This window comes from Eleginops maclovinus, chromosome 22 (genome assembly GCF_036324505.1).
Source record: "Eleginops maclovinus isolate JMC-PN-2008 ecotype Puerto Natales chromosome 22, JC_Emac_rtc_rv5, whole genome shotgun sequence".
NCBI classification, from domain to species: domain Eukaryota; kingdom Metazoa; phylum Chordata; class Actinopteri; order Perciformes; family Eleginopidae; genus Eleginops; species Eleginops maclovinus.
The window spans coordinates 8,914,361-8,938,623 of NC_086370.1; the positions used below are offsets into that span (position 1 = coordinate 8,914,361).

Here is a 24,263-nt window from a genome sequence, read left to right on the forward strand (position 1 = left end):
TGGGTAAAGCAGGACCGGCAAACCAAGCAATATACATCGACACAGAGCCATGTCAATCACAAGCTAAGAGGAGAAACGATGTGTTTCTCAAGAGAAATACAGTGAAGTGGTTGGAAGTACCTCAGCCATATTGATGACTCCCACAGCCAGAGTTTTGTATCCGAGGATGGTTCGATTCTTGTAGCGTTTCCTCCTCTGCAGCATAATCTGCAGTCTGTTGGCATCCCTCTTCAGAAAATGGGGGTACTGAATACAACAAATAGAAACACAGATTGAAACACAGAAAATATTAAATCAACAGGCAAATGCCAATACATTGTATTTACTCCATTGAAACCAAATTCTTTATCCACTCTTCTGCTGTGCTTTGTCTCTACTCAGCCAATATTTCCTGCAAATTACATTTTAGCCATGCAGTAGTAGGGGAAAAAAGGAATTTTCCCACCATGACACAATCCTGGTTCAAGTTTTCTGTAGAAAGTACATCCATTACTGTACTCTGATGCCAGCAGTGAATCAACATGGTAGGTGTTAGACTGCCTGAAGTATTACTAATGGTCTTTCTGCTGGAGTGTGTTTGAAGTGTTATTGAACCTTCATCACTTCAGATTTATATCTCTAACACTTTATATTTCATCCTCACAATTCCTCTTTTCAAATCCATCTTGTCAGAGTCCTGAGTTTTAATGTCTTTGAATGCCGTAACTTGAACTTCACATGGACTATTATTGGTCTTTAAGATTCACACAATGACAGTTAATGTCTGCTTCAGAAGTTGGTTGAACATCACAATCTGCATGTCTAATTCTGAGAAAAGCAGCGTGAATTTACTCAACAGCGAAGTCATTTTTGCTGGCCATTTTGTAATTCACCTTAATGGCTGCCTTGCATCTTTAGTTTGTGTCTATTTTATGAAATCCTATACATTCTGTCTGCTTCAGTGACTTTGGTAAGGACTAATTTGTGAATGGAGTAGGGTTGCACTTGGAAGGACACAATATGTGACGACAGAAACTACAACACTTCCTGTCCTGCTACACATAGCTAACACCTCTCTCCATAAAATACCAAGGCTTATATTAACAAACTGGGCCTTATGTAATATATACAAACTACTGCATATACACATGAATACACTTGAGAAAAGGAAAGTGCACGTGGTCAGGAAGGGGCTTTAACAAATTCCTCCCTGTCAACTAGCTGCAGTATCAGTGTGAGAATTCACAGCAGAACGTCAGAGCTTGCCTGTAGTGAGAATGTGAGCTCCAGATCTGTCTCCATCAGTCCATTGGGTGGAAGCACGTACTCATTTGATCTCAAAAGACGCTTTGAACCCTGTAAGACAAAGACAAGCAACAGTTAATTGGTACATATAAATAAAAAATACGTTAGGAGCTGCCTTTAGGATAAGAAACAAATCTCCTATCAGAGGACAGTGGCCGAGTGTGCGAGCCTTATTTTAGGAGCAGCCTGCTTCACATTCACACATTTATGCAGATTCGCACCTTGAAGCAGCTTAGAACAAACAGTTCTCTATTCCTTCACAGTGCTACTAGAACAATGAAATATGGGTCAGATGCTGAGCTCGGGGACATACCAAGAAGTTTTCCTAACCGGCATTAGTATTCAAAAGCAACAGCCTAACCAAAGTCTGCTCTCCACTGTCTCCATTGGCACCCTAAGCATCTCAGACAAAATTGGTTAGGATTCATAACGATGCCTTTAGAGATTTTGGTATTCTACATACGTTCCTGTTACTGCTATCGTGGTGCAGCCACTGTTGTTCAAGCTAATAGACGCCACATTTAATGTTACTATCTAGTGCTGGCTATTCTAGTTGAGAGACTCATCGCCTAAGCTAATTTGGGGGCTGGCACAAACGTCTGGTCGCCAACTGCAGTCAGGGTTTTAAATGTCTGGGCTTGTAGAAGTCTCCTCCACCTGTAAGGACACAGACACACAGTGTGTCCTGGGAGGACCCACCTCAGCCCTTCAGAGTTTTAAGGAACCTCGGATTAAGGTCTATCATGTTCCTCATCAAGTTTAATTCAGTTACATTTTTCAACCATGCTTCTTTTTGGACCTCTTCTTATCTCGAAAACAGAGAGTCGGGAGTGCGAAGGTGAGAACAGGAACCGCTTGTCAAGTCTCGGGTTCACGATTTAATATCGCGCTGGGAGTGAGGAAGACAGGCATCTGTTGTGTAATATACTTGGAAACTCATCAGCTGCTGTACAAATTCATAGGTCGCCGGAGCTTAGTTCAGGTGTCTACTGAAGCTGCCAAGGATATTAATTAAGGATATCCTATATCTGGCTTTATTCCCATAAAACTCTTTAAGAATCCTGAGCGGCCGGTGCAACTGTGGAACCTTATGCCATCAGAGCTGCTAAAGCATGTAACAGACACTGAGAATTCATCAGAGGTTAATAGAGGGTGCCGCTACATTCAAGAATGTAGTGGGGCGGGCCTTTGTAGGAACATCACACGGATAAGTGATATGAAACTGCACACTCTAGCACACTTTAAGTGACAGTGCATGTTTCAGACAGCAACAATTAAAAGGGGGCCCTAATTTGCTTTTTTGGAGTTACCTTTCCAGTGTGTTTTATAGGTTTGTGTGCATGTAAATGGTCCCTCCAGGGGGAGTTTCTCTACCACACAGCCCCTTCCCTGCCTGAAACGCCTCAATAGTAGTCATTGTTTACTTCTGTAACATCAAGATGTAACACTTGTGCTTCTTCTGGCTAGCGCTTCAACACATTGTACCTGATAGGCTAAGGGGCAGGACATCTCTAAGCGGTTGAACAATCACAACAGACCGGTCAGCTAACCAATCAGAACAGACTTGGCACTGGTTTCAGACAGAGGGTGAAAAAACAGGCAGTATGAGAAAAAAATCAAAAGCATTTAATCAAGTCACAGCAGAGGCTCAATGGGCCCTTTTAAGCCAATCAATTGTTACTGTTCTTCCAAACAAATGTCATCCCACTTCCAGCTCTCAAAAAAATCTGATGGGGGTGTTTCACCGTGATGTGTACATAAAACACTATGATGTAGATGTGTGTACGAATGCCATTTTGGGCAGGGACTACAATGTCGGAGTCTGTTTACACTGGTAAAGTATATGTGATAAAGTAGCGTCTTGCTTTTTTTATATTAATAGAACATTTTCCATTTTATAACTTGATATTTATCATAACAATGCATCTGAGAAAATGTATGCCAATTATAAGCTACTGATAAAATCAGTTAATTAAATGAGCATGTGTTAAGGCATTCTCCAAGTTCCAATTCTATCCCTGGCAACAAGCCTCTGAATATTAGAGTGATCTAAACATGTTCCAGGAGGCGCAGTTGCCCATTAGCAACATTGTCTCAGAGAGAAAGATCATTATCCCTGATCATTCTTGTTTACAGTTTACATGTTCTGTTTCTTCTACGGTGTTTTTGGTATTTTTGAAAATCTTTATCAAATTATTCAGATATTTCATTTGCTCATTCATTTCCACATCTTGCTTGAAGTGTTAGTGTACAAACGGGTGATATAAAAGTGTGAAATATTCAAAGAACACATAACTCTTTGTTTGTCTCACGTACATCAAAGAATAAAAGGAACATTTTGAAAGAACACTTACTGTACTGTCAATATCAGAAATGAAACCAAAGCTTTGAATAACTAACATGGAAATGGACATAAATAACTTTACATTTTGCTGACACTTGCAAAGCTTTCAGTTGTAATAAGCAGTTTTCTATCCAGCCCAAATGGCTCAATATGTTCCACAGAAGGACATGCTGACAGTACCTATGTTTTAAAGCAAAAAGAGGGGAAATCTCTGACTCACTATGACCTTGCCACTAACTTGAGCTCCACAAAGAGGCCTTGTATGCCCCTCTTTTCTCATGCTCACAGGCTGGTACAATGAATCAAGGCACAAAAGCCGAGCACTCTCAAACTGCCTGACATGCATTAACAATACCGAGCCTTGGCAGGGAAAGCTTGTTCTGAATGTCCCCCCCTCCCGCCCCCTTCTCTCACCCTCTCTCCCCCTGCTACAAGCTTCTCCACTGTCTTTCTGGGGCCATACAGGGGGATGTCAGTTACAGCCCCTAAACTCTACCAAGCTCCAAAAGCCTGTGGGAAAAAGTTCCACTCTTCTCAAAGTTACTTAGTTATGTTAAAATCTCTAAATTGGCTCTACTGTTCGCAGTACAGGCAGGAAGTGATTTAGGGTCAGGACAAGAGCTTGGTGTGTTTTGAGGCTTCTGTTTCAATACACACACACACACACACACACATACACACACACACTTTGATCTCATCAGAGGACTGCAAATGGAAGTGCTTTGGAAAGCGGCCTGCACTGAAATGAGAATAGCACGCCTTTCCTATCCTGATCCAGCGCACATCAATGTTTGGCGAAAACCTCAGGCAACCAAACACAACACAAACTGCGTGTTCATGTGCACGTGCCACAAGGGAATCGATGCAGCAGAGGGTTGTTTGTGGGGGCCTCCGCTACTTGAAATGACGCAGCGATTTCCGGGGTAAGAGACCGAAGACAATCTCCAAGGGAACGTAGAGACTCCCACAGACTGAACTGCAATCACATCATCCTCGCTGCCGTGGCTTTGGGATAACATCCAAATGGTTAGCCATTACTGGGCTTGTGTGTGCACGCAGGCCACTTAACCTGATGAGACTCAGAGTGGAAGCAGCCAGTGTGTTCTGGACACAGAATTGAAGACATGCGTCAATGAGGCTGTGTCGTTCACTGTTTGGAAACAAAACCCTGTGATTCCTCTGTCATCTTCACTAACCGTCTCTTCAGACCCTTATTGCTTCCCAACCAAACCTGCTGGAAATTGCATTTAATGCTCCAATTCCGGAGCGGCGTTAAACGAAGCTTCGCTCGGCTGTCCTCCGGGCGGCTCAACAGAAATAGAGATTTCACACTCTAGAGACAACGTAGCTCATGGATAAAGCCACACTTGGTTGCTTGCTTTCTCCTTTAGGATGACATTAAGAGGAGATAATTTGTTTCTTTTTAAATAGCCCAGTGCAGCTTAAAATTTCAATTACATTGCAAAATGAGGGCAACAATGTTGAGACAGGGAGAGAAAAACGGACAATTACAGAGGCATCGAGGCAGAGAGCAGTAACTAGAGAAACAGTGGAGTTAATATAAAGGGTGTTTGAGGTTCGAAGGCTTTTAGCCAAACTGAAAAACATCTCTAAAACATGTAACAACAGAATGCATCACAGACCTTACAATTAATACATTATTTCCATATGTGATTTAATAGGTAGTAGAATATCACGTGCATTTGACTAGACTCTGCACAGATGGCAGTGACTGCTAAACAAGAAGTTTATTAAGTTAAACAATAAACTTAATTATCAAGATGTATGAGGATCAAAATTGAATAACTTAATTGATTTTGCCGCCAAAAACCCCAACAAAAATGGGTAAATAATCTGTGGTCGAGTTTTTCTTTTACCAACTAGACAGTGGTTTGGTTTATACCTCCATTTTATTGTATCTTGCAATTTTTTTATTTTTGTAAAACAGTCACTGCGGAAATGTGTATTTGATCCTAATCCATTGCTCCACCCCTACCTAGTGTTACACCAAGAATAAGGAGAAGAAAACAACCAATCAAAATGCAGCTTTGCAAATATGAAGTATATTTATAAAGAAATATTCATAGAATAACAAATAAATATATTGATCCTCAGTACATTTAATGAAAACATGTAGGAACATAAACACACACCTAACTGTACTTGATCAGTTATTTCCACCAATTCTTTTCTGTCCTACTACGACTCCTATATGCCATTCTTTTATATGCAGCAAGTTTTTAGCAGCCCAATCCTTAAAAGCAGGTGTTCCAGGTGTTTTACATCTCCTAACAAGATTTGTCCGCCCTATCATTATCGCTCTCTGGGTGTTCAAACATGGAGGGAGTGCCAATAGAATCCCACCATCTCTACACATTTTTGTGCACAAATGTAACCGTCTTTTACATAGAGCTACATCTTGTCTGTTATTATCACAGAGCATGAATTAGAGTGCCCTCTCCCATCCTACTTTTCCAACACATCGCAGAATCCTTTACGTCTCATCTCCGGGTCCAATAGTAACAACGAAAAATCATTAAATCCCTCAAGACAGCTACAAATGAAATGGCTAAATCCCTTTCCTCATCACCTTTACGACTGCAATGTTTCCCATAGTATTTGATTACTTCTGTATCTTGTTAGATCCTGTTTTATTCTCAAATCATAATTCTGCAGGGAATCTTTGCTCACTGTTGGTATAAATGTAAGGATGACTTAAACATGTTGGGTCCACAGTGTGAGACATGACACAGGTGGCACATTCCAACTTAGACAAAGCTGGGATTTGTGCAGGAGAAGTGGAGCGTATAAAGCATGTGAAAAATACAGCAGTGTACAGCGCTCCAGCAGTAGCTTCTCTTTAATGTGCGTGGGTATGAAACATTTTCTCTCAGAGTTCTTTTGATGTGGCTCAGAATCTCTCAGGTAGAAGTTACCAACAAAGATGGCTCTCTTCTCTTCTCGCCTATTCTTTAATATTGTGTTTACTTTTTCTGTGCAACTGCATTCGAGAAAGTTTGAATGACTTTTCCCTTTGAGACATTTTCCCACAAGGCCACCTCAGGGCAGTGTGTTCGTACGTGCTTCTACACTTAAGGTGCACTTACTGGTTACACTTACTCTCAGAAGCAGTGGACCATCATCTTTACAACCACTTCTAGGCTCACTGCTGGGAGAGTGTGTTTTCATACTGTGAGGCCTGTCTGCAGACTACAAGCAGAGAGTCTATGATCTCAACAGTTGTGCTGCATAATATGCCACCATACATCAGTGAATTCACATCAGTCAAACAAGGCATTATTCTCAGAAGAACTTGCGTTATGACACCTTTCCAAAAGCAATTATCATCCTGTAACTCTGCCGTAAGAAAGGACGAAGTGGTAGCTCTACTGCAGCAAGCAAACAAAGTGTTAGCTTGTTTACTGAGCGGTTCAGCTACAGGACTGTAAAATTAACTTGGTTGTTCACACTCACGAGCCAGAGCAGATGGTCTCAGATTGAAACATGAACATTCACTATCAGTCTCGTAACCAGCCAACTGCTGTTTTTAGCTGTAAATTATATAGATTTAGTTCATTGGCTTAAATGTAAGTGTGAAGGCGAGTCAACATTTTTTTTTGAACTGGTAAATTTTTGGGATAATTTACATGTCTTCTTTCAGGCTACTGGAAAGAAATCGTCATTCATTTTTAAACACTTTGTCTGAATGCGTCTGTAGATTTCCTTTTAAATTCACCAAAAGATAAACAAAGAAATCCTCATTAGCATATTTATTAGAACAAAACCTCTACAGAATTATCTTAATGTAAAGAATCAATTAGGGAACGTTTCATTACAATATCGACATGTTCACATTTTGACACTATTTACCGATGTCTTGCAAAATGTATGGAATTTTAATTTTACATTTTTAACAGCTGTTTCTAATAAAATACAAATAAGTATTGGTTTAATGGCTGTTGTAAAGACAGTATTTTTTGTATTTATGGAGGGATATAAATAGATGTCCAAAAAATCCCTCTATGAGAACAATTTGACTTTAATTTGTCAACAAAATATACGTTCATGGAATATATGAAGATATTCTTTTAAATAATTTAAAAGGGGACTTCATTTGAATATTTAAAGTTTTCCCAAAATTAACAATTAGTTTAAAAAGAATTGCACTTACCTGTAGGGTTTCGCCTCACAATTTTTATCATCAGATTCTAAATCTCAGCAGTGACAACCATACCGATGGCAAGATACAGTTGGAAAATAACAATCATAAAACATACAACATAGGCCTGCAACTGGTAGTCACAAAAATGCAATAGTAATCAATTTAAGATGCACAATCCGTCTTAAGGTGCTAATGCTCCTGCTTAGACGTGTAATGCTAGTCTGTCATTGAAGCACCTGAGTGGATGTGACTCACAGGAGCATCATGTTCAGCTGAGCAGGTTTTTATCATCGGCAGGATTAGTAGCATGTCGTAGAGTAGGCTTTGTGATTACGTTCAACAGAGCACAGCGCGGGCAAAGAATTGAGGGACATGAGAGTCGCAGTACCCGGAGCGTGACATGCTGCTATCAAATGTTTCACAATTGAGCCGGTTACTCGCATCGCACACGGGAGATTAACCCACCCACCTGGATTTTGACGGCAATAGAAAGGGAGTTCAGCTCTTTATCCAGCTCTTTGAGGACGACCAGCTTTTTCAGCGTGAGGCTGCAGAGCCTGTGGAAAACACACAGAAAGGAAACAGATTAGTGGCATGACTAACACTTTGTTGGCACACCTTCATGACATCATCTGGGGATGAAGAGCATGGCTGACAAAGCAGCACTTACTATGGTTTCTACTTGAGTCTTTAGTCTTTCTTTAGTCAGCATGTATGATAATAACAACAGTCAGCTTCCAGGAATCATCAATGGTTGTCAAGAAAGTGAGTGAACAAACTGGAGAGCAACGCCGTAATGAAACCCTTTTTTTAAATCAGCTTGGTGTCCCTCTTAATTGAGGTAGAAATCTACAACCTTTCTCTTAGGTATGGTGCACCAAAGTGCTACTAAATCAGGATTCATATTGTCAGCTTTATGGGCGAATTATTCATGCACGGCACAGATGCTTTGAAGAGCTATGGTTGTGCAGTGAAATGTCTTCAGTCAGCCCTATTCCACCTTCCTGCTGCACATTAACATGTTGAACACAGATGTGACTCGCTGCCATCTGTTCATTATTACATTGAACAAGTAAGAAAGATATACCTGTATCAAGAATTTTTAAAACACTCTTGGGTTTTTATATCCGAGAGCTGTCTTACTTGGATCCAGCAAGTACGAAGACGACAATATGTTCAGTAAAATGTACTGTTTTTAAATCACATATAGGTCAGAGGGTCCCTGTAGACTCCTCTAAGGCTCAGCCCATTTTGTAGAACAGAGGCAGATAACAACAACTTAGCAATACAGTGTCAAACCAGAGATAAGCTCAATTGCACGCCTCTTTCATGATCTACATCATTTTGTGACCTTTAAAATCCCCCTTCCTTCCATCTCCCACCCTCCTAACTAATGTGCCTCTAGCAAGACAAAAAAATGTCAACAACTCAGACGCCAAGATTGCTAAACTTCCCCCTGACCCACATTTCCCAGAAGTCCCGCTACATTAAAATGTGATCAGTACGAGCTGGAGAGAGACAGGAGGAAGGAAGACATGGCAAACAAACAGTGACAGTCCAGTCAGTCGCCCACTTCAGAGCCACTGTGCAACACTCTCTGATTTCATTCAGACACGCCCTGCGAGGGAAGTATGATTCACAAAGAGCCTAACAGAAATCTTTAGAAACACCAAAGAGGAGATGGTGGTTTTAGAGATTAATATTGTGGGGCATAAACAATAATCACATTTGTCATGTGTTAAACAGATTTAAAGGTTTTCCTACAATGTGTAATAATCATTTAGTCACTTGTAATCAGCTGTATATATTCCTTTTAACTCTCTAATGCTGGTTTATTCCTATTTCTATTTTGATACGTTTATATATGTAGAATTGTTTATTTCTGCTCTTTTAATTTCTAATTATGTGCAATGCAGTTTGGGATTAATAAAGTCCCTCTTATCTTATGTTTACAGTGTTTCCTGTGATACAAATCTCTTTATTTTGTTGAATCGACTGTCAGTAATTTATTTGTCACATGACATTATAAAGGGATCTTATTAAATCGTGTGCTGACATAAATGTCATCCCATAAGCGTCTTCCATCATTGCAAGAAAGGGCATTCGTAAATACGTTCATCCACAGGTTTCATTAACAGCATAGGAAGGAAGCTAGCTGAAGGTCATTAGATCCCGAGAGATGTTTATCCAAGCAGCCGACAGAATACATCTTTAATGATGATAATATAACCTTCTCCACAACAGGAACTTCCTGTGTAGAATCTCCCTCTTAAATTGGTGACGACATGACTGTACAACATTTCACAGGAACCGGTTTAGATGCAAATCCACATGGATGCACGATAAGAGCGCGTTAGAATTATGAATCTTTCTGAAGCTGGAGTAATTCAATGTTAAATCTTGACGGTAGCGCACGGATACAGCTTGCCTTATGTTGAGGATGAGTCACCAGTAACGGGAGGGGGGGGTTGTGACAGAAAGCAGGATTGATGCTTTAACAACATCTCCATCCAGTCCCAGCTCTCTCTCAGCAGACCGGGAAACACATGTAATTAAAAAAAAAAGGAAAGGCTGCAGGCGCTAAAGGGGTCACCTAGGGAACCGGCGATGTTTTATTATTAGATGGCGGTGTTATCTCCACTCCTGCTCGCCACTCTGTTTCGCTGCAAGTGAAACTAGTGGCCATCTGTTCTGGCCCAGTGCCAGTCTGTCCCCGTGCCTCTGCCCAGTGCCAGTTCACTTTGCCACCCGCTCAGAGACAGTGGTGACGGGCCGGGTGTCGCACACAGAAGCCCTGATCATCGCGCCAAAATAGCTCGAGACACCGGGTCAAGCATCATTTCATTTTAGAAAGGATTGTTGGAATGAAAACACGGTGCACAGACTCAAGATCAAAATAGGGGTGCGCACAGGTCACTCCAAAGACGCATTAATCCTTCTTTTTGGCATTTCATTCCCACATTCCCAAGTGAGAGCCTGGGGTCGGATCCCTGCACACCTCTCTGGGCCGGAGAGGACCAAAACACAACAGTGTTATCAATCCATAGCGTAGACCTGGTGGGTGGAGAATCTATACGGCTGTCTCTCCAGTTCAATATTTCTGTAAACAGGCTGTGGACGGCAAAGACAAGTGAAACATTTTCTGTCGGCTCCAAGTTGATAAGGGCCCAAGGGGGAAATCCCTCTTTCAGTTACGGTGCTTGCGCTGGTTTGGCCGACACTTCACCTGCCAAGCTCTTCTGATTGGGTCATCCTAGCTGATTTTATTGATCCTCAGTTGAACTCTGGCATACAGCTTATCTGTTCTTTGGCTAGCTTTGATGATACTCAGGATTAGTGTTGGGAAATAACAAAGTACATCTACTCAAAAATCCATAATTTCAGAGGAAAATATAGTACTTTTATTTATTGATTACTGTGACATTAAACATTTATGATAAAATAAATTGTTTAAGGCTAAATTAAATTGCAAATAGGGAAGTTCCCTCCACATTTCTCAGATAACTTAATTAGAATAATTGTTTCAGACCCAAAGAGGGAAATGCTGTTCTATTTTAAGGAAAAAGCATGAAGAATTAACATACTTCCAAACTTAATTTTTTCCTCTCCCATTAATCATCTCAGCTCCCTGTAGATATCTTGAGACCCTAGTGAAGTAAACAACCTAATTGCATATAACTTAAATGCTGTTCACATATTGACACATCAGCATGTATAACATTTTACTGCAGCATCACTATCGTTAAATGTGATATTCTGCTGAGCATTCTTATTAAAGGACAGGACTTCCACTCAGCTTCCTTTTAACCTTCAACAGTGACTGGAATACTAATTCAAGTTCAAATTGTGTCCCATGTGGAGGACAAATCCACTAAACGTGAATTAATAATCATGATCCAATTACGGTAACAGGGAAAATCATTTTATAGATGACATCTTCCATTACTGACATGGACACATAAAACAACACAGTGTCATATTATGTGAAAAGGAACAGTTATTGACTGTTACAGACGCAGGGTGCCCAGCAGGTGCCTGAGCACTCTGCAGCTAATAGCTTTAGCCTATATGGCATCACTCACAGCAGCAAGAGCAGTGCCGCTCCATCTAAGCCTATTAGTGCGTCCCAGTCACTCACTGTGCCGTCATTAACTGTTGACCTTTCAGGCCTCTGAAGCAAAGCAATGCCATTAGATTACAAGGCTGTTTGCCCAGTTAAGATGATACAGAATGCTAAAGGGAACAGGAAATGGAAACGCATGGTATGTGACGTAAAAGGCTATCTTCAACCATAGCTACTGAATTCCACATAGAAAATAGACAATATATGCTTGTTTTTTTTTACCTACGCATCAGTAGATGATTAAAGGCTAACATATGCACTATAAACAAGCAGTGTCATACGTTAACAAGTGAAGCCCGATGGGAAAAATCCCCAGGATATCTTAATCATTGCATGTCAGTAAGTCAGGGTTTGAAGGGAGTAAATATTGGTTCAAACCTTTAAAAACATCATCATTGAAAGTATTATTGGCCAGAACAGGAATTGAGAGATTCTGCAGGAGTCACCGAGTTATGAAAGACAGAACGCCTGAGACTGCGCTCAAATCCTTTCACTTCTATCTGTCCTGGACAAACAAAACAACTTATCAGGCAGCACACTCAAACAGCCGTGGTCAAATATTTGGCTTTAGATAAGAGGCCTGTGATTGTGGGTTGTATGGCATGGTGGATTATCTGCTCTCGGCTGCTTCATCCATTTACTCTGCAGCAAGGAAGGAAGACTTCAGGAGAGGTTACAAATCTTCCAAGCTATCACAGCTCCTGGGACTTCATCACCTGAGTCTAACGCTTTTCAGATGAACCCGATATCAGAGACAAACACAGGCTTAAAATACCGTATGACACACATGGGCGACTACACCTACATATACACACATTGGTGTTTGACAACTGAATCAGGAGACAGTCATGCTCCCATGTCTTTCTTTCTCCCATCCAGTGCAGCCTGAATAACTTGGCCCACCTGTATTGAAGTGAGCCTGGAACATCAGAGGAAACCAAATCAACTGGAGGAGTTGGATTTAAGGTGGACAGCAGGGTGGAAGTCAGGGAGCAGAGCCAGGGCACACACACACAGCACATTGAATAATCATTTTTGTTAGCCCCTCTCTGACCTAACCCTCCCCTGAGTTGGCTGGCTTTCTTTAACACACACACACACACACACACACACACACACACACACACACACACACACACACACACACACACACACACACACACACACACACACACACACACACACACACACACACACACACACACACACACACACACACACACACACACACACACACACACACACACACACACACACACACACACACACACACACACACCTCTGGAGTCGGGTCTCGCATGACACCAACATTCGGCCACTCGCTGCTTTGAGCTTGGTGAAATGAAATGCCTGTCTGGAGACCAGGGTTTCCTTTAGAAAAAAAATCTGCCGGTCAAAGTGACCGGCCGAGGTTTCACCTTCCGGACATTTTGATAACACCACGGTCAAATATTCCATCGTTCCTAATTAGGCTAGTGTAGAAACATTTGAAGTAGACTAGTAGCTTACAAAATGACAATTTGACACACAAAAATAATTTAACACATTTATTGGCCTTACTTTCAAATAATTACGTGAACACTTATTGCGCAAACGACCCCGTGCGTTATTTGCACGAGGTGCCCGAGTTAATTTTAAGAGACGTATCTGATGAACCAATCATCCTTCCATATATATCAAACAAATAAAAAATAAATACAAATATTTCTATTTAGTTTAATAAACTAATCCCCCTTACCCACATACAATTAAGACTTTTAACAGCCCAACAATAGGCTACACGTAAGTTATATCAACGGTCTTGACGTGCACCTGATATGGTGCGGTTTAAGTAACATTTTAAATTAATAGGCATGAGGCCATCAAATTATTCATAGGCCTACACTGCCTCGTAGCCTATAATTACACTACTTTTTACGGTTTTTGGCAGTGTTGAGATTGGCAGCTGCCGACATGAAATCGAAAGTTTGTAATGTCTCTCCACAACTTGCGATGCGCATAAGGCTACTGTGTTACTACATTAGACTTAGCCTAAATGGTAGTATTATTCTGAAAATCAAATTGAGTTAGATAGAGGGATTATTAGTCAATTTCAAACGGACACTTTGACCGGTGAGATTTCATTTTCTCGGACATTTTTTTTTTTTTCCCGGCCAATGTCCGGTAATTACCGGACAACGGAATGTCTGCTGGAGACTGCTTAAGTGACAGCAGACAGAGTTTGTATTACACTGACATTAAAAGGCATTTATAAAATGTAAACCCCCAACTCCAAAAGACACTCATCACGCATCGAGGAAAGACTGGCAAAAGAGGGAATAATCCTTCAAAGAGGACTTTTCATGCTCATTTTCAGATTCACTTTTTTTTTCCTCCACTGGTAAATCTTTATATGTTTTAATGTTCAAGAAGCTCTTCATCTTCCTCATACTGTCTGTGCTGCAGCATCTCTTTTCACCTCTGTCTGGAACCAGAGCCCAGTCTGCTCTGATTGGTTAGTTGTCTGGCTCTGTTGTGATTGTTCAACTACTTAGAGATGTCCCGCCCTTCAGCACAAGCCAATCGAAGTGCAAGTGATACGTAGTGATGTCACTATATTCCTGAAGTAAACAAAGGAGTCCAGTGGAGGCAAATCAGGAATATTAATAGGTAGTGATGGACTTTTGCCAACAATGTCTGTCAAAATGATGCTCAAAGAGAAAATCTTATGCAACCACAGCACAAAGCTATGCTGATGCTTGATTTCGTAGCAGAACAAAAAGAGGCTCTTCACATTCAGATCTCTTTTTTTTGTGATATAAAAAGGAAAGCTGTAAGATCTAAATATATAATGTTTCCAGAATAATAATGACTTGTGGAAATCAAACAGCCACAATTCAGATGGCTAAATGTTGGATTAGAATAGCTTTAAAAAGTCCACATAACTGGATAGAAATGATTTATTATAGTTATATAACATGACCACTCAAGAGTGTTTCTGCACTGGTGTCAACAAACAGCACGGATCCCTTATGCACAACATCCTTCAAAGCCATTAGTCCGAGATATGCTGGTGTGTACGAGTACATGGGGCTGCTATCTCTACGCTATTTCTGGACCACTCCAGTGACAGGGGCTTCTCAAATGACTGCTGATTGAAACACGCTCAGGTTTAAGAGCCTACAAAGAGACCGCAGCTACAGTTGTCAGAGCCTTGAGTTGAGATACAGCTCAAGTGACTGTCAATACTTATGTTCTCATTTGGAAAGCAGTGATCTAAACACCTTTCAAAAATAGTATATCATGCAAATATTGACCATGTGCATGCCACCAACAGAAGGCTTCAACAATCCTTTGAAATAAATGATACCCTGCCTAAACAAAAACGCACTTCTGTAATTCTTTTCCCCCCAGTCAGCATTCTAGTTGATGTTTTGCCAAATCCATGCCCTCGGATCACTGCACAGCAATTGTCAGAGGCTCAAAGCAGGGGGGGAGTGGAGGATGGAGGATGAGTGATGTAACAGAGTATGAGAAAGACACTGTCTATGTTTGGTATGTGCTGGGGGGCTTCCAAGCTAAGGGAAGAAAAAAAACTACTTCCTGCTCTTAGTGCTTTCAATGTGCCATTTCTCGTATTCTCTGCTGGAGATGTGAAGGCGGTCGCATTCTATTCATGAAGCATGCTTGAACATAATGCTCGGCAAGAAGTTCTCAAGGAAGATGTTTATGGCTTCGGCTTGTATGTGTGTGTGTGTGGGGGGGGCGGGTCAAAAAGAACCTTTTGCTCCACTCATGGCTCTTGCTGAGGAAAGCTAATGCACATTGTCCTTTCATAACACTATTATTTGCTCATGTCTGGTTGCATAATTTAGTCAAAGTAAAGGTTACGCTGGTCTAAAAGCTGCTTCCTGTGAATATTTTATTCTCCCACAAGAAAAACGGAGGAGTCTATTCAAGGTGAGGCTTATGGAACGAGCGAGATTTGCTCATGTACTGTAGGTTTCCTTTTTTGACATCTTACTCATGGCTTTTAACCATATTTTCAACAAACAAAACAAAAGCCTTACATTATCAAATCTTGTTTTTAGCTAAGGTTAAGGCGCTATGGATAGAGAGAAAATGTACATTATCCAGAGTATAATGGTAGGTCATTTAGAAGCAGCAAAATTAACTTTTTCAATCTGATCTTTATTATGAGCGATGAAAACAAGGACGCTGAATGGATCGGTGTTCACAGTTCACACAGTAGGAAGTGCCATAAGAGCTTAGCCTGCATTTGGGCTTGCAAGCAGAAGCAATTTAACCCCCAAATATCTGGTTGTGGGTGCCAGATGGCCATATGCTGATTTGGCTTTAATTCCTTGATTGAAGTGTCTTCAAGCTCATAGGGAGGACGAGGTTGTGATCAGGGGGCACAGAGAACAAGAGAAAGTGTCTGATTCTGGAGATGGTAAACTTCATGTTAAAGACAAAAACTTACATGCAGCCAAACAAGACTGAACTCAAACTGAACTTAGCTGGTGCAGACACAAACACACCTTTGGATGGGGAAACGTACCTGCATATGAAAGGTCACATGCTTGAGGCCAACACATTGCTGAATGTCAGAGGTCAGCATTGAAACAGAAATGACAAATATCTCCTTTAATCTTCTCTGGCTCTAACAATGAACCCACATGAGACATTAATGATTATAATGCAAAAACAACAGATGGTGTGCACTCATTAATAACATCACAACGCTAAATATTTTGTAATGAGACGGCAGCTCAAAGCCTGGCCAGAATTCATGCGGTTAAGACAAACAGAGAGCTCTTACATTGTTATGTAGACATAGGCTTACATGTTGGGAGCGTGAAACACTAAACCCCTATAGGCTTAAAAAGGGGGCTGTCAAAGCGCCTGTCAAAATACATAAAGCCTTATCCATCTTGATTTTTAGTTACCATGGAGGACATTGCACTGTTTATGCTGGTAATACAGAATGTAAACTGTGATGAAATATCTCAGGCTCATCCTTCAGAATAATCCACACGTTGGGAGGATATTTTAGTGGAAATTGTAGTGTTCCAACAGCCATATTTTAGCCAAGCTACGGCTAAATGCACAACTTTATGGTCCATCCCAAGCCTCAATCCTGCTGATCTTTGGGTTGTTGGAGGACATTTCAGAGACCTCTAAGGGAATCCTACAATCATAAACTGTATAAACAGATCTAAACCCATCGCTGTCAGTTTTCAGTAATAGTAGTTAATATTTAAAACACTTTAAGATCAGTTATTTAATAAAAAAAATGGTAGTCCAAAGATTATAAATACAAGTACATTTTGCAACCTCATCATGGATCCCTTGACAGGCTGTGGCACCTACTGTATAAAATCCTCAGTCATTTTTATAGGACATTGAAGAAATAATGCTGGCAGTAATCAATCCAACTGGCTAAGGGGTAACTGAGAAGCAGTCAGACAACATCCCATCAGCCATAATATAATATCCCCCTTTCAACATGTAGTTTTGTCAAGTCATTGCTAGGATGGATTATAGCTTTGTCGGGACAGCTGGTGCAGACACATGAGCTGCCATGGATCGATTTGGTGCAACGGGAAGGCAGGACAGGTGTCATCACTCAGGTATGAAACCACCCTGAGGGATGTGTGTTGCGAAAAGAAAAATTGACTGGGAGGCAGATAAACCGGTTGTTTCCCAGAATGCGAGTGAACAGCACGTAATAGCAAATCCCTCATAATACCCTGTAATATGTTCTTTGTGAACTCTGAGGTCAAGAGGCTCCCCAAAGCTGTGACAGAATCTGACTGTTGTCGGGATTAACGGCAAATTAATGTAATACTACGCTCAGTGCCTGATTTTATTTCAGTTGAGTGATATAAGCTTTGCCTCAAACACCCATTTAAAAAAAAGAAAAAGGTGTACGTCTGTAAAGACTGAATCAGAGGTTTGACCAATACTTTCTTTTGAGTGGGTGGTTTGGTAGAAGTCTTTTCTCTCATGATGAAGGGAGTGCCAGCAAGTTGTGTATGTTTCCGATTGAGAAATATGTGAGGAAAGAACAAGGCTTGTTTGAGGAAATAAAATAAAAAACAGGTTGCTGTTTGATGACACCAGGAAATGCAAGGAAGGGGTAAACCTGTCCACATGTTCCATCAGGTCGAACACATGCTCGGGAAAAAAAGTCCCCTTGTTCTACTGGCACAAAGTCAAATTAACAGACAAAGTAGTCTAACATTCACTTGATCCCACCGAGGTTCATCAGAATAACTATTTGCTACGTTCTAAACTGTGCAGCCTATTCGATTCCGACAGCAACCCTTTGCTGCATTCATTAACCTCAGTGATCTCACAATCATTTTCAGGAACTCTGTGCATGGCTGTCATCCTTTGTTGCCGTTTTCGCAGAGCTAAACAGGTCTTTTGTTCAGGCCTGACCACAAACTGATGAGGTCAGCAGGCCCATGTTTGTAGTTGCCAGACACGGCATGTTTACAGGCACAGTACAGCCAGAGTGAGACACCATGACAAGATCAGCTGCACTACATCAAAACAAGATTTCTCCTTAGCAGGCAGAAAACAATGACCGGTTTAACTGCTATAGCCCACAGTACATCTGACTGTGGGTACAAGTTAATGCATGCTGCACTCAGTGACTTCATAATGAATCTACAGGAACCAGTAAACAGGATGCAGTAGAATCCTGGACGGGTCACAGCCTCTGACAAGGTTATGACTGAGCTTTAAAATCCCATTAAGGTGAATGGTCTGACTGGCAGGAATGTTTCTTTGCTTGCATTCTACTGGGGGGGGGATCAAAAGCTCAGGAGCAAAGCCTTGTTTAAAACAATCTCTCAGTCTAGCCTATACTGACCGGGGAAATCCACCTTGAATACAAAGCAAGAGAAAAAGCACCAGTGATAAAGTCTAAGCACACTGTTCATGGGAAGGCAGTTTACTGTCAATTTAAACGTGTTGCTAAACATTTTTGCTTGAATAATGACTGCAATAAATGCAATTTTTATTGCCGTACTTGCTAGAAAATATAAAGCATTGCAAAACAGCACTGTCCAGTGTTTATAGCTTGCTTAAGTAAGCTTTTTATAAAATCGCTAGAGGATTCATCTTAAAACATCTTTGATGGATGGGATGTATTAGAAAAGAATGAAACTGCAAGGAAAAATATGTTGAGGAAAGCCTGTCATGGAGATCCACAGGAGTTTTATACAAATCAGATTACATAAGGCTTCAATGTAGTTAAATATAATCTTTGAGCCGGCAAAGACTATACCTAATCTCCTTCACCATGTGAGAAGGTGCGAGACTGAGCAAAAAAAGGAGTCGCTGCCGAGTTTAATTTTCACTTTGCTGACATTTCCTCTAACCATTCAATGCAGTTTTGCTATACATATTTCATACCGCCATATGGTGCCTCCGATTAGCACCGGGCAGGATTAAGTCTGCCCTTTCACTCTTAAAAAGGGCAGACTTATATCAGACTTCCTGCTCTCAATATTGATCAAATATGTTATAAAAGAACAAAATGTGTCTGCACATGATGGAAACATGATTACAAAAAAAAGCTTTAAGAAGCTAAATAAAAGAGGCTGAGTTTTGTCTATTGATTCTAGCTGTACTGTTTATGACAAACAGGCCTTCCACAACTGTACTCTGACTCATTACTATTTTCTGCAATGTAGACAGCTCTTCCAGAAAGAATAATGAAGGGCCACTGAACTGGGAGCTGTGCAATCAATACGATCAGCATCAGCAAGTTTGATTCCGCTTTAGTTCTTAAAATACTTCCCAAGAGGGAAATCTAAGAAAAGCGATGTGTTGCCACTATTGTTGTAACATTAAAAAGTTCTGCCGATAGAAGCTGATGCATGCAATTACACCGTTTTGACACTGTTAGTTGAGAAGAAATATGGCAGCCAAAAAATGCTTTCTGACCACTCCTCCTGGTCAATCACCCGTGGCTTACTATGTCCAAATGACTAATGTGCTGAATGCATCCCAGCTCCAGTTTCTCCATAGTTTTCCGTACACAGACCTTTGCTTTTCTCTGTATCCATGCTGTAGCTATTCTAGGTGAGGCTAATTAGGCCACAGTAATGACAAAGCTAACAGTATGCTGCCAAATAACAAACACACTACAATGTGAAAAGTGATGCTGTGGAGATGGACCGTTTTCTTCTGAAAGGAAACTCGACGACTCAGGACAGAGTGAGAAAGATCCTTTCTTAGGATGTACAGGCAAGATAGAAAAGAGAGAATGAGAAATAGTCTAGACTCTTTCTTAGATTTAAAAACAAGCCCCACTCTGAATGGGTAATATCCAACAGTTACCAGTGTGAGACAAACAGCATGATAACGGGATGTTCCCAACTGAGATCAAAATAGTTTTATACTCTTAAGTTCCTTTGTAGCATGGCAGACTGAAAAACATTTAAATTCCCTCTAGTCTTCACCAAAAAAAGTAAACCCAAGCCCTAAATCCCGGGCTTAGACCAAATATGTGACATCTATTGGATTTATTTATTTTCCAGAACTGGGGCCTAATTTCTGTCCATAAAACCATCAAAACACTTTGAGTTTTTGCATAGAAGAAAAAGAAGAGTTGCACAATAGTAGTGCAGGCTTATTAAGAACATAGACAGAGAGAGGACTGCAGACAGTACACACTCTTTACTCTGCGGTTAGACAAACGCAGGGCCTCAGGCTCAGCGCTATTTGAGAGGTGACACTCCGGGGACTGTCATGTCCTCAACCAGACTGCCAAGTGTTGATTATTTTCTCAGGATATTATTTAGCAAAGGCAAGGGCAACATTTTCATTGGGTGTATGAGCGCAGCAATGATACCCTGGGACTAGTTTTTAACCATTGCATTTGAATAATTTAGTAACCCATCCCTACTGTGTTTGTTAACAGGAGTAGACTCAGCTATATTTCAGCAACAACAGCTCTCACTGCCATAAAAAAAAAGTATCATGTTTTTTAAATTACGCGTCATGTGCTCTCTTCATCCACCCTGCAGAGTTGTGTATCTGAAATAATGGCCTCTGTGTTGCTGCTGGCACATACAGCTCAGGAAATGCCTGAATGGGAGAGGTGGGAAATAAGTAAAGCAAGAACAAGAGAGAAATGAGTTGAGAGACATGGACCCCAAAGTGATTATTCTGACAGGATCCTCCCAGTGTCAGAGGACAGTTTCCCTTGCCTCACTTGTTGGATCAGGATGTTGGATCTCTTCACTCGCAGAGACCCTGGTATCCACCCACACACAAATCTGGCCTTTCTCCAATTTGGAGGTCCAGGCAGGGGGAAACAAACCTTTCTTCCCTTTGTATGGAATTCAACATGAGCATTCAGTACATTCACTGTTCACTGTGAAGCGCAGAGCCACTTCAGCAAAACCTTTCAACCGGCTGGGCAATCCACATTTCCCCCTCCCTCCCAGAGGACAGGTTGTTGGTCAACACCAGAGTACCTTCAGTACACAGCAGCCCAGCTTCGGCTGCACCAGCGGCTTTGTAGTCACCAGGAATGTGAAATGTTTCCCAAGGAAATTCCTCCTCCTCCAGGAAGGCAGGGAAGGAAACCAAGAGAATTTTTGACACATTTCAGGCAGTGGGAGTGAGCATGAAAAAGAGGGAAGCGAGGGTGCTGATTGGTCTACATTTAGCAGAGTGTGTGAACAGCATGTAGCCCAGTTAGAATTGATTTTATGCAGGGATATCCAAACAACAACGGGAACTACAGCAGTTACTATTTCCGAATGCTATTCATGTTTTTTAAGTATATGAAAAAAATCACTAAACAATTTAGATCCTATTGGCTGCAAGAGCCTTGTTCTTAGACACCAATAAATAAACAATTATATCACAGCTTTAAAAAATATTCCTTGCACTTTCATGCTACAGCGACTATCAATGAATCTCTTTAAGTGAAATGATCTACAGTGGGGCATTTGCATTTATCCATGGTATGTGTATCTTCCCTAACTCCAGTCCCTGAAATCAAGCGGTTTTATAGTAGGCTGCAAGACATTAATGTGATGCCAATTAACTGTAAGGGTAACTCTATACTGTAAGAGAGATTTAGTTGATCAGCAACATTTAGAACAGTGAATCATGTTTCAATCAAATTGTTGTAATTGGATTATTCTTGCAGCAAAACCAATCAGCATGAAATGTGCAAGTAAGCATTAAAAATAAGAGGGACGTTATCAGCGGAAATGTGATCAGTGCTAGAGACCGAGCGGCTGTTTAACTTTGAGATCACAGTAACAAAGTCATTCCTGAGCCCACGTTCGGTGTAGCACGTCAATACTGGAAAGTGGCCGAACAAAGACTGCAGGCCTGTGTTGATTGGCAGGATTGGTAATTGTGGGTTAAAAGGGATGATACATTTTTTATAATAAATTAATATCAGAGGTTTCAATTTCAAGCTGCCAAGCATCTTGCATCCTTGTTCTCCAAGAACCTGCTCACCTATCCTTTGCACTGCGCTCCATAAGAGAAGTTAACGCTGTGATTACTGGCATTGTTAAACAGAACATGATGCTGTGATATTGCCCGACCAAGCACAGAGACGCTTCTGAACAGGAGCTTTGGATAAAATAAAGGAGACACTGCTATTGTATTGGATTATAGGTCATGTCCAATAGGAAGATAAGAAAATAGAACCAATCAGCCCACCCAAAACATTGTAAACATGACGCAGTCGGACAGAGTGCTGTGTCACAATTTTGAAGGGCACAGGAGAAGGCTGATGTTGGGCCTTGTTTATGATTGCAAAAGGAAGCAGAGGATTAAGCAGACAGTGTCTGTGTGCAGCATCAGATTACTGGCTCTTCTTTTCCTGTTATGAAATCAGATTATTGCAGCTTCCCTGCTGGGAGAAACAATATCCAAGCCTTGAGATGGAGGGGTTAGCGAGGAGGTATACGAGGACAGTAAGCTCCTCTTAATTGACCGACAAGCCTACTTTATTTCTATCCTGATTCAATGGTTTTATTTTAGGTTTAAAAGTGAACATACAGAGAATTAGACCCTAAATCAAAGAGATTGAGGCCAGGATGACAGTGGAGATTGCATGCAAACAATCAATTATATCCATCTTCTGGATATAATAAGTAGCTGTGTGCACCACAGCATAAAAAAGGTATATGTAAAGACTGATGGCTTCATATTCACTGACCCAGAAACAAGACGACACAGCAATGTTGCTCCAGCCCAGGCCCGAGTTTTTGTTTTTCCAGACTTATTTGCTGACACACGCAGCACACATCAATTCAAATCCAATACACAGAATTGGGACAGAAGAAACAAACATCTGACCAGAGCTTGCAGAGTATACTCAATTACTCTCCAGATAAGGCTGTGCCACTTAGGAGAGAATAAGGTCAGCTCAGGACTCACATGAATCAAAGGGACAGAAAGAAGGATACTCTGTGCACTCAAGATAAACACCAGAGGAGGAAAATGCGGAAAGATGTTGTTGACTTTGTAGCGTGTGAGAAAACCTTAGAGATATCTTCACCTCTCTGAACCCTGACAGTGGCACACATAAAAATACTGCATAGAGAAAACCCTGTGCAACAATATTTCCAGTGCTTTAAAACTGTTTTGATTCAGTTTATTTGAAAGCTTTTAAATCCGCAAACAAAACAACTTGCCTACCATTTTGGAAGCCTGGCGACGTAACCAAGACAAAATTGCTTGGTTGCTCCCGTCATGATGGTGATGAGGTTGAAGGACACCACTTTTGACAAGTCATAAAAACAATGTGTTGAACTTGGTAAGAAGCCAACTGTTGCACGCTGCTATGCATTCTTTTTTGTTAGTAGGTAAACATAGCACCAGCTTGACCTCTGCATTAGTGTCATTCCTTCAAATACCACATTGTTCCCTCAACAAATGCCTGCCTTGCCATAGATATATGCAGCTCATTAGGAGTTCTGGGAAAGCCGTTCAAAACACCAAGTACTGTGCAATTTAGCTTTTGCTTTGGTTACTCAGCAGCATTAATTGACAACTTACTTGGTCTGCTAAGCATAAACCAGAGGGTTAAAGCACGAAAAAAGCTCCTCTTACAAGAAATAAGCTGTAAGTGTAATAGGCTACTACATATAGGAACATCAACATTGAAGTGTGGCAGTCTGTCAGGTATCCCAGTGCTGTAATAAAAACAATGCATGTTCAATAGTTCCAATATGCGTTTTAAAGAAACAAGCTGCCATTAACACGGAAATTCTAATCCAACACCATATCACACAGCCATAACATGTTATCTGCCATTTTATGGCTGCATTTAGATACAAGCATGAGCAGTTGCTAATATCAAAGGCAAGAAAAAA

General features: G+C 41.0%; 1 protein-coding gene across 2 annotated transcripts in view; it reads right to left on the reverse strand.

Moving 5' to 3' along the window:
• The window catches only part of zmp:0000000755 (phosphofurin acidic cluster sorting protein 2), a 50,406-nt gene that overhangs the window by 23,275 nt on the left and 2,868 nt on the right, over nt 1-24,263 (reverse strand). For both annotated transcript variants that reach the window (XM_063874636.1, XM_063874637.1), the window contains exons 2-4: nt 8,260-8,347; nt 1,246-1,335; nt 121-246 (exon numbers count right to left, since the gene is read on the reverse strand). In XM_063874636.1, the coding sequence (XP_063730706.1) occupies nt 121-246; nt 1,246-1,335; nt 8,260-8,347 (304 nt within the window). The remainder of the gene's footprint in view (nt 1-120; nt 247-1,245; nt 1,336-8,259; nt 8,348-24,263) is intronic.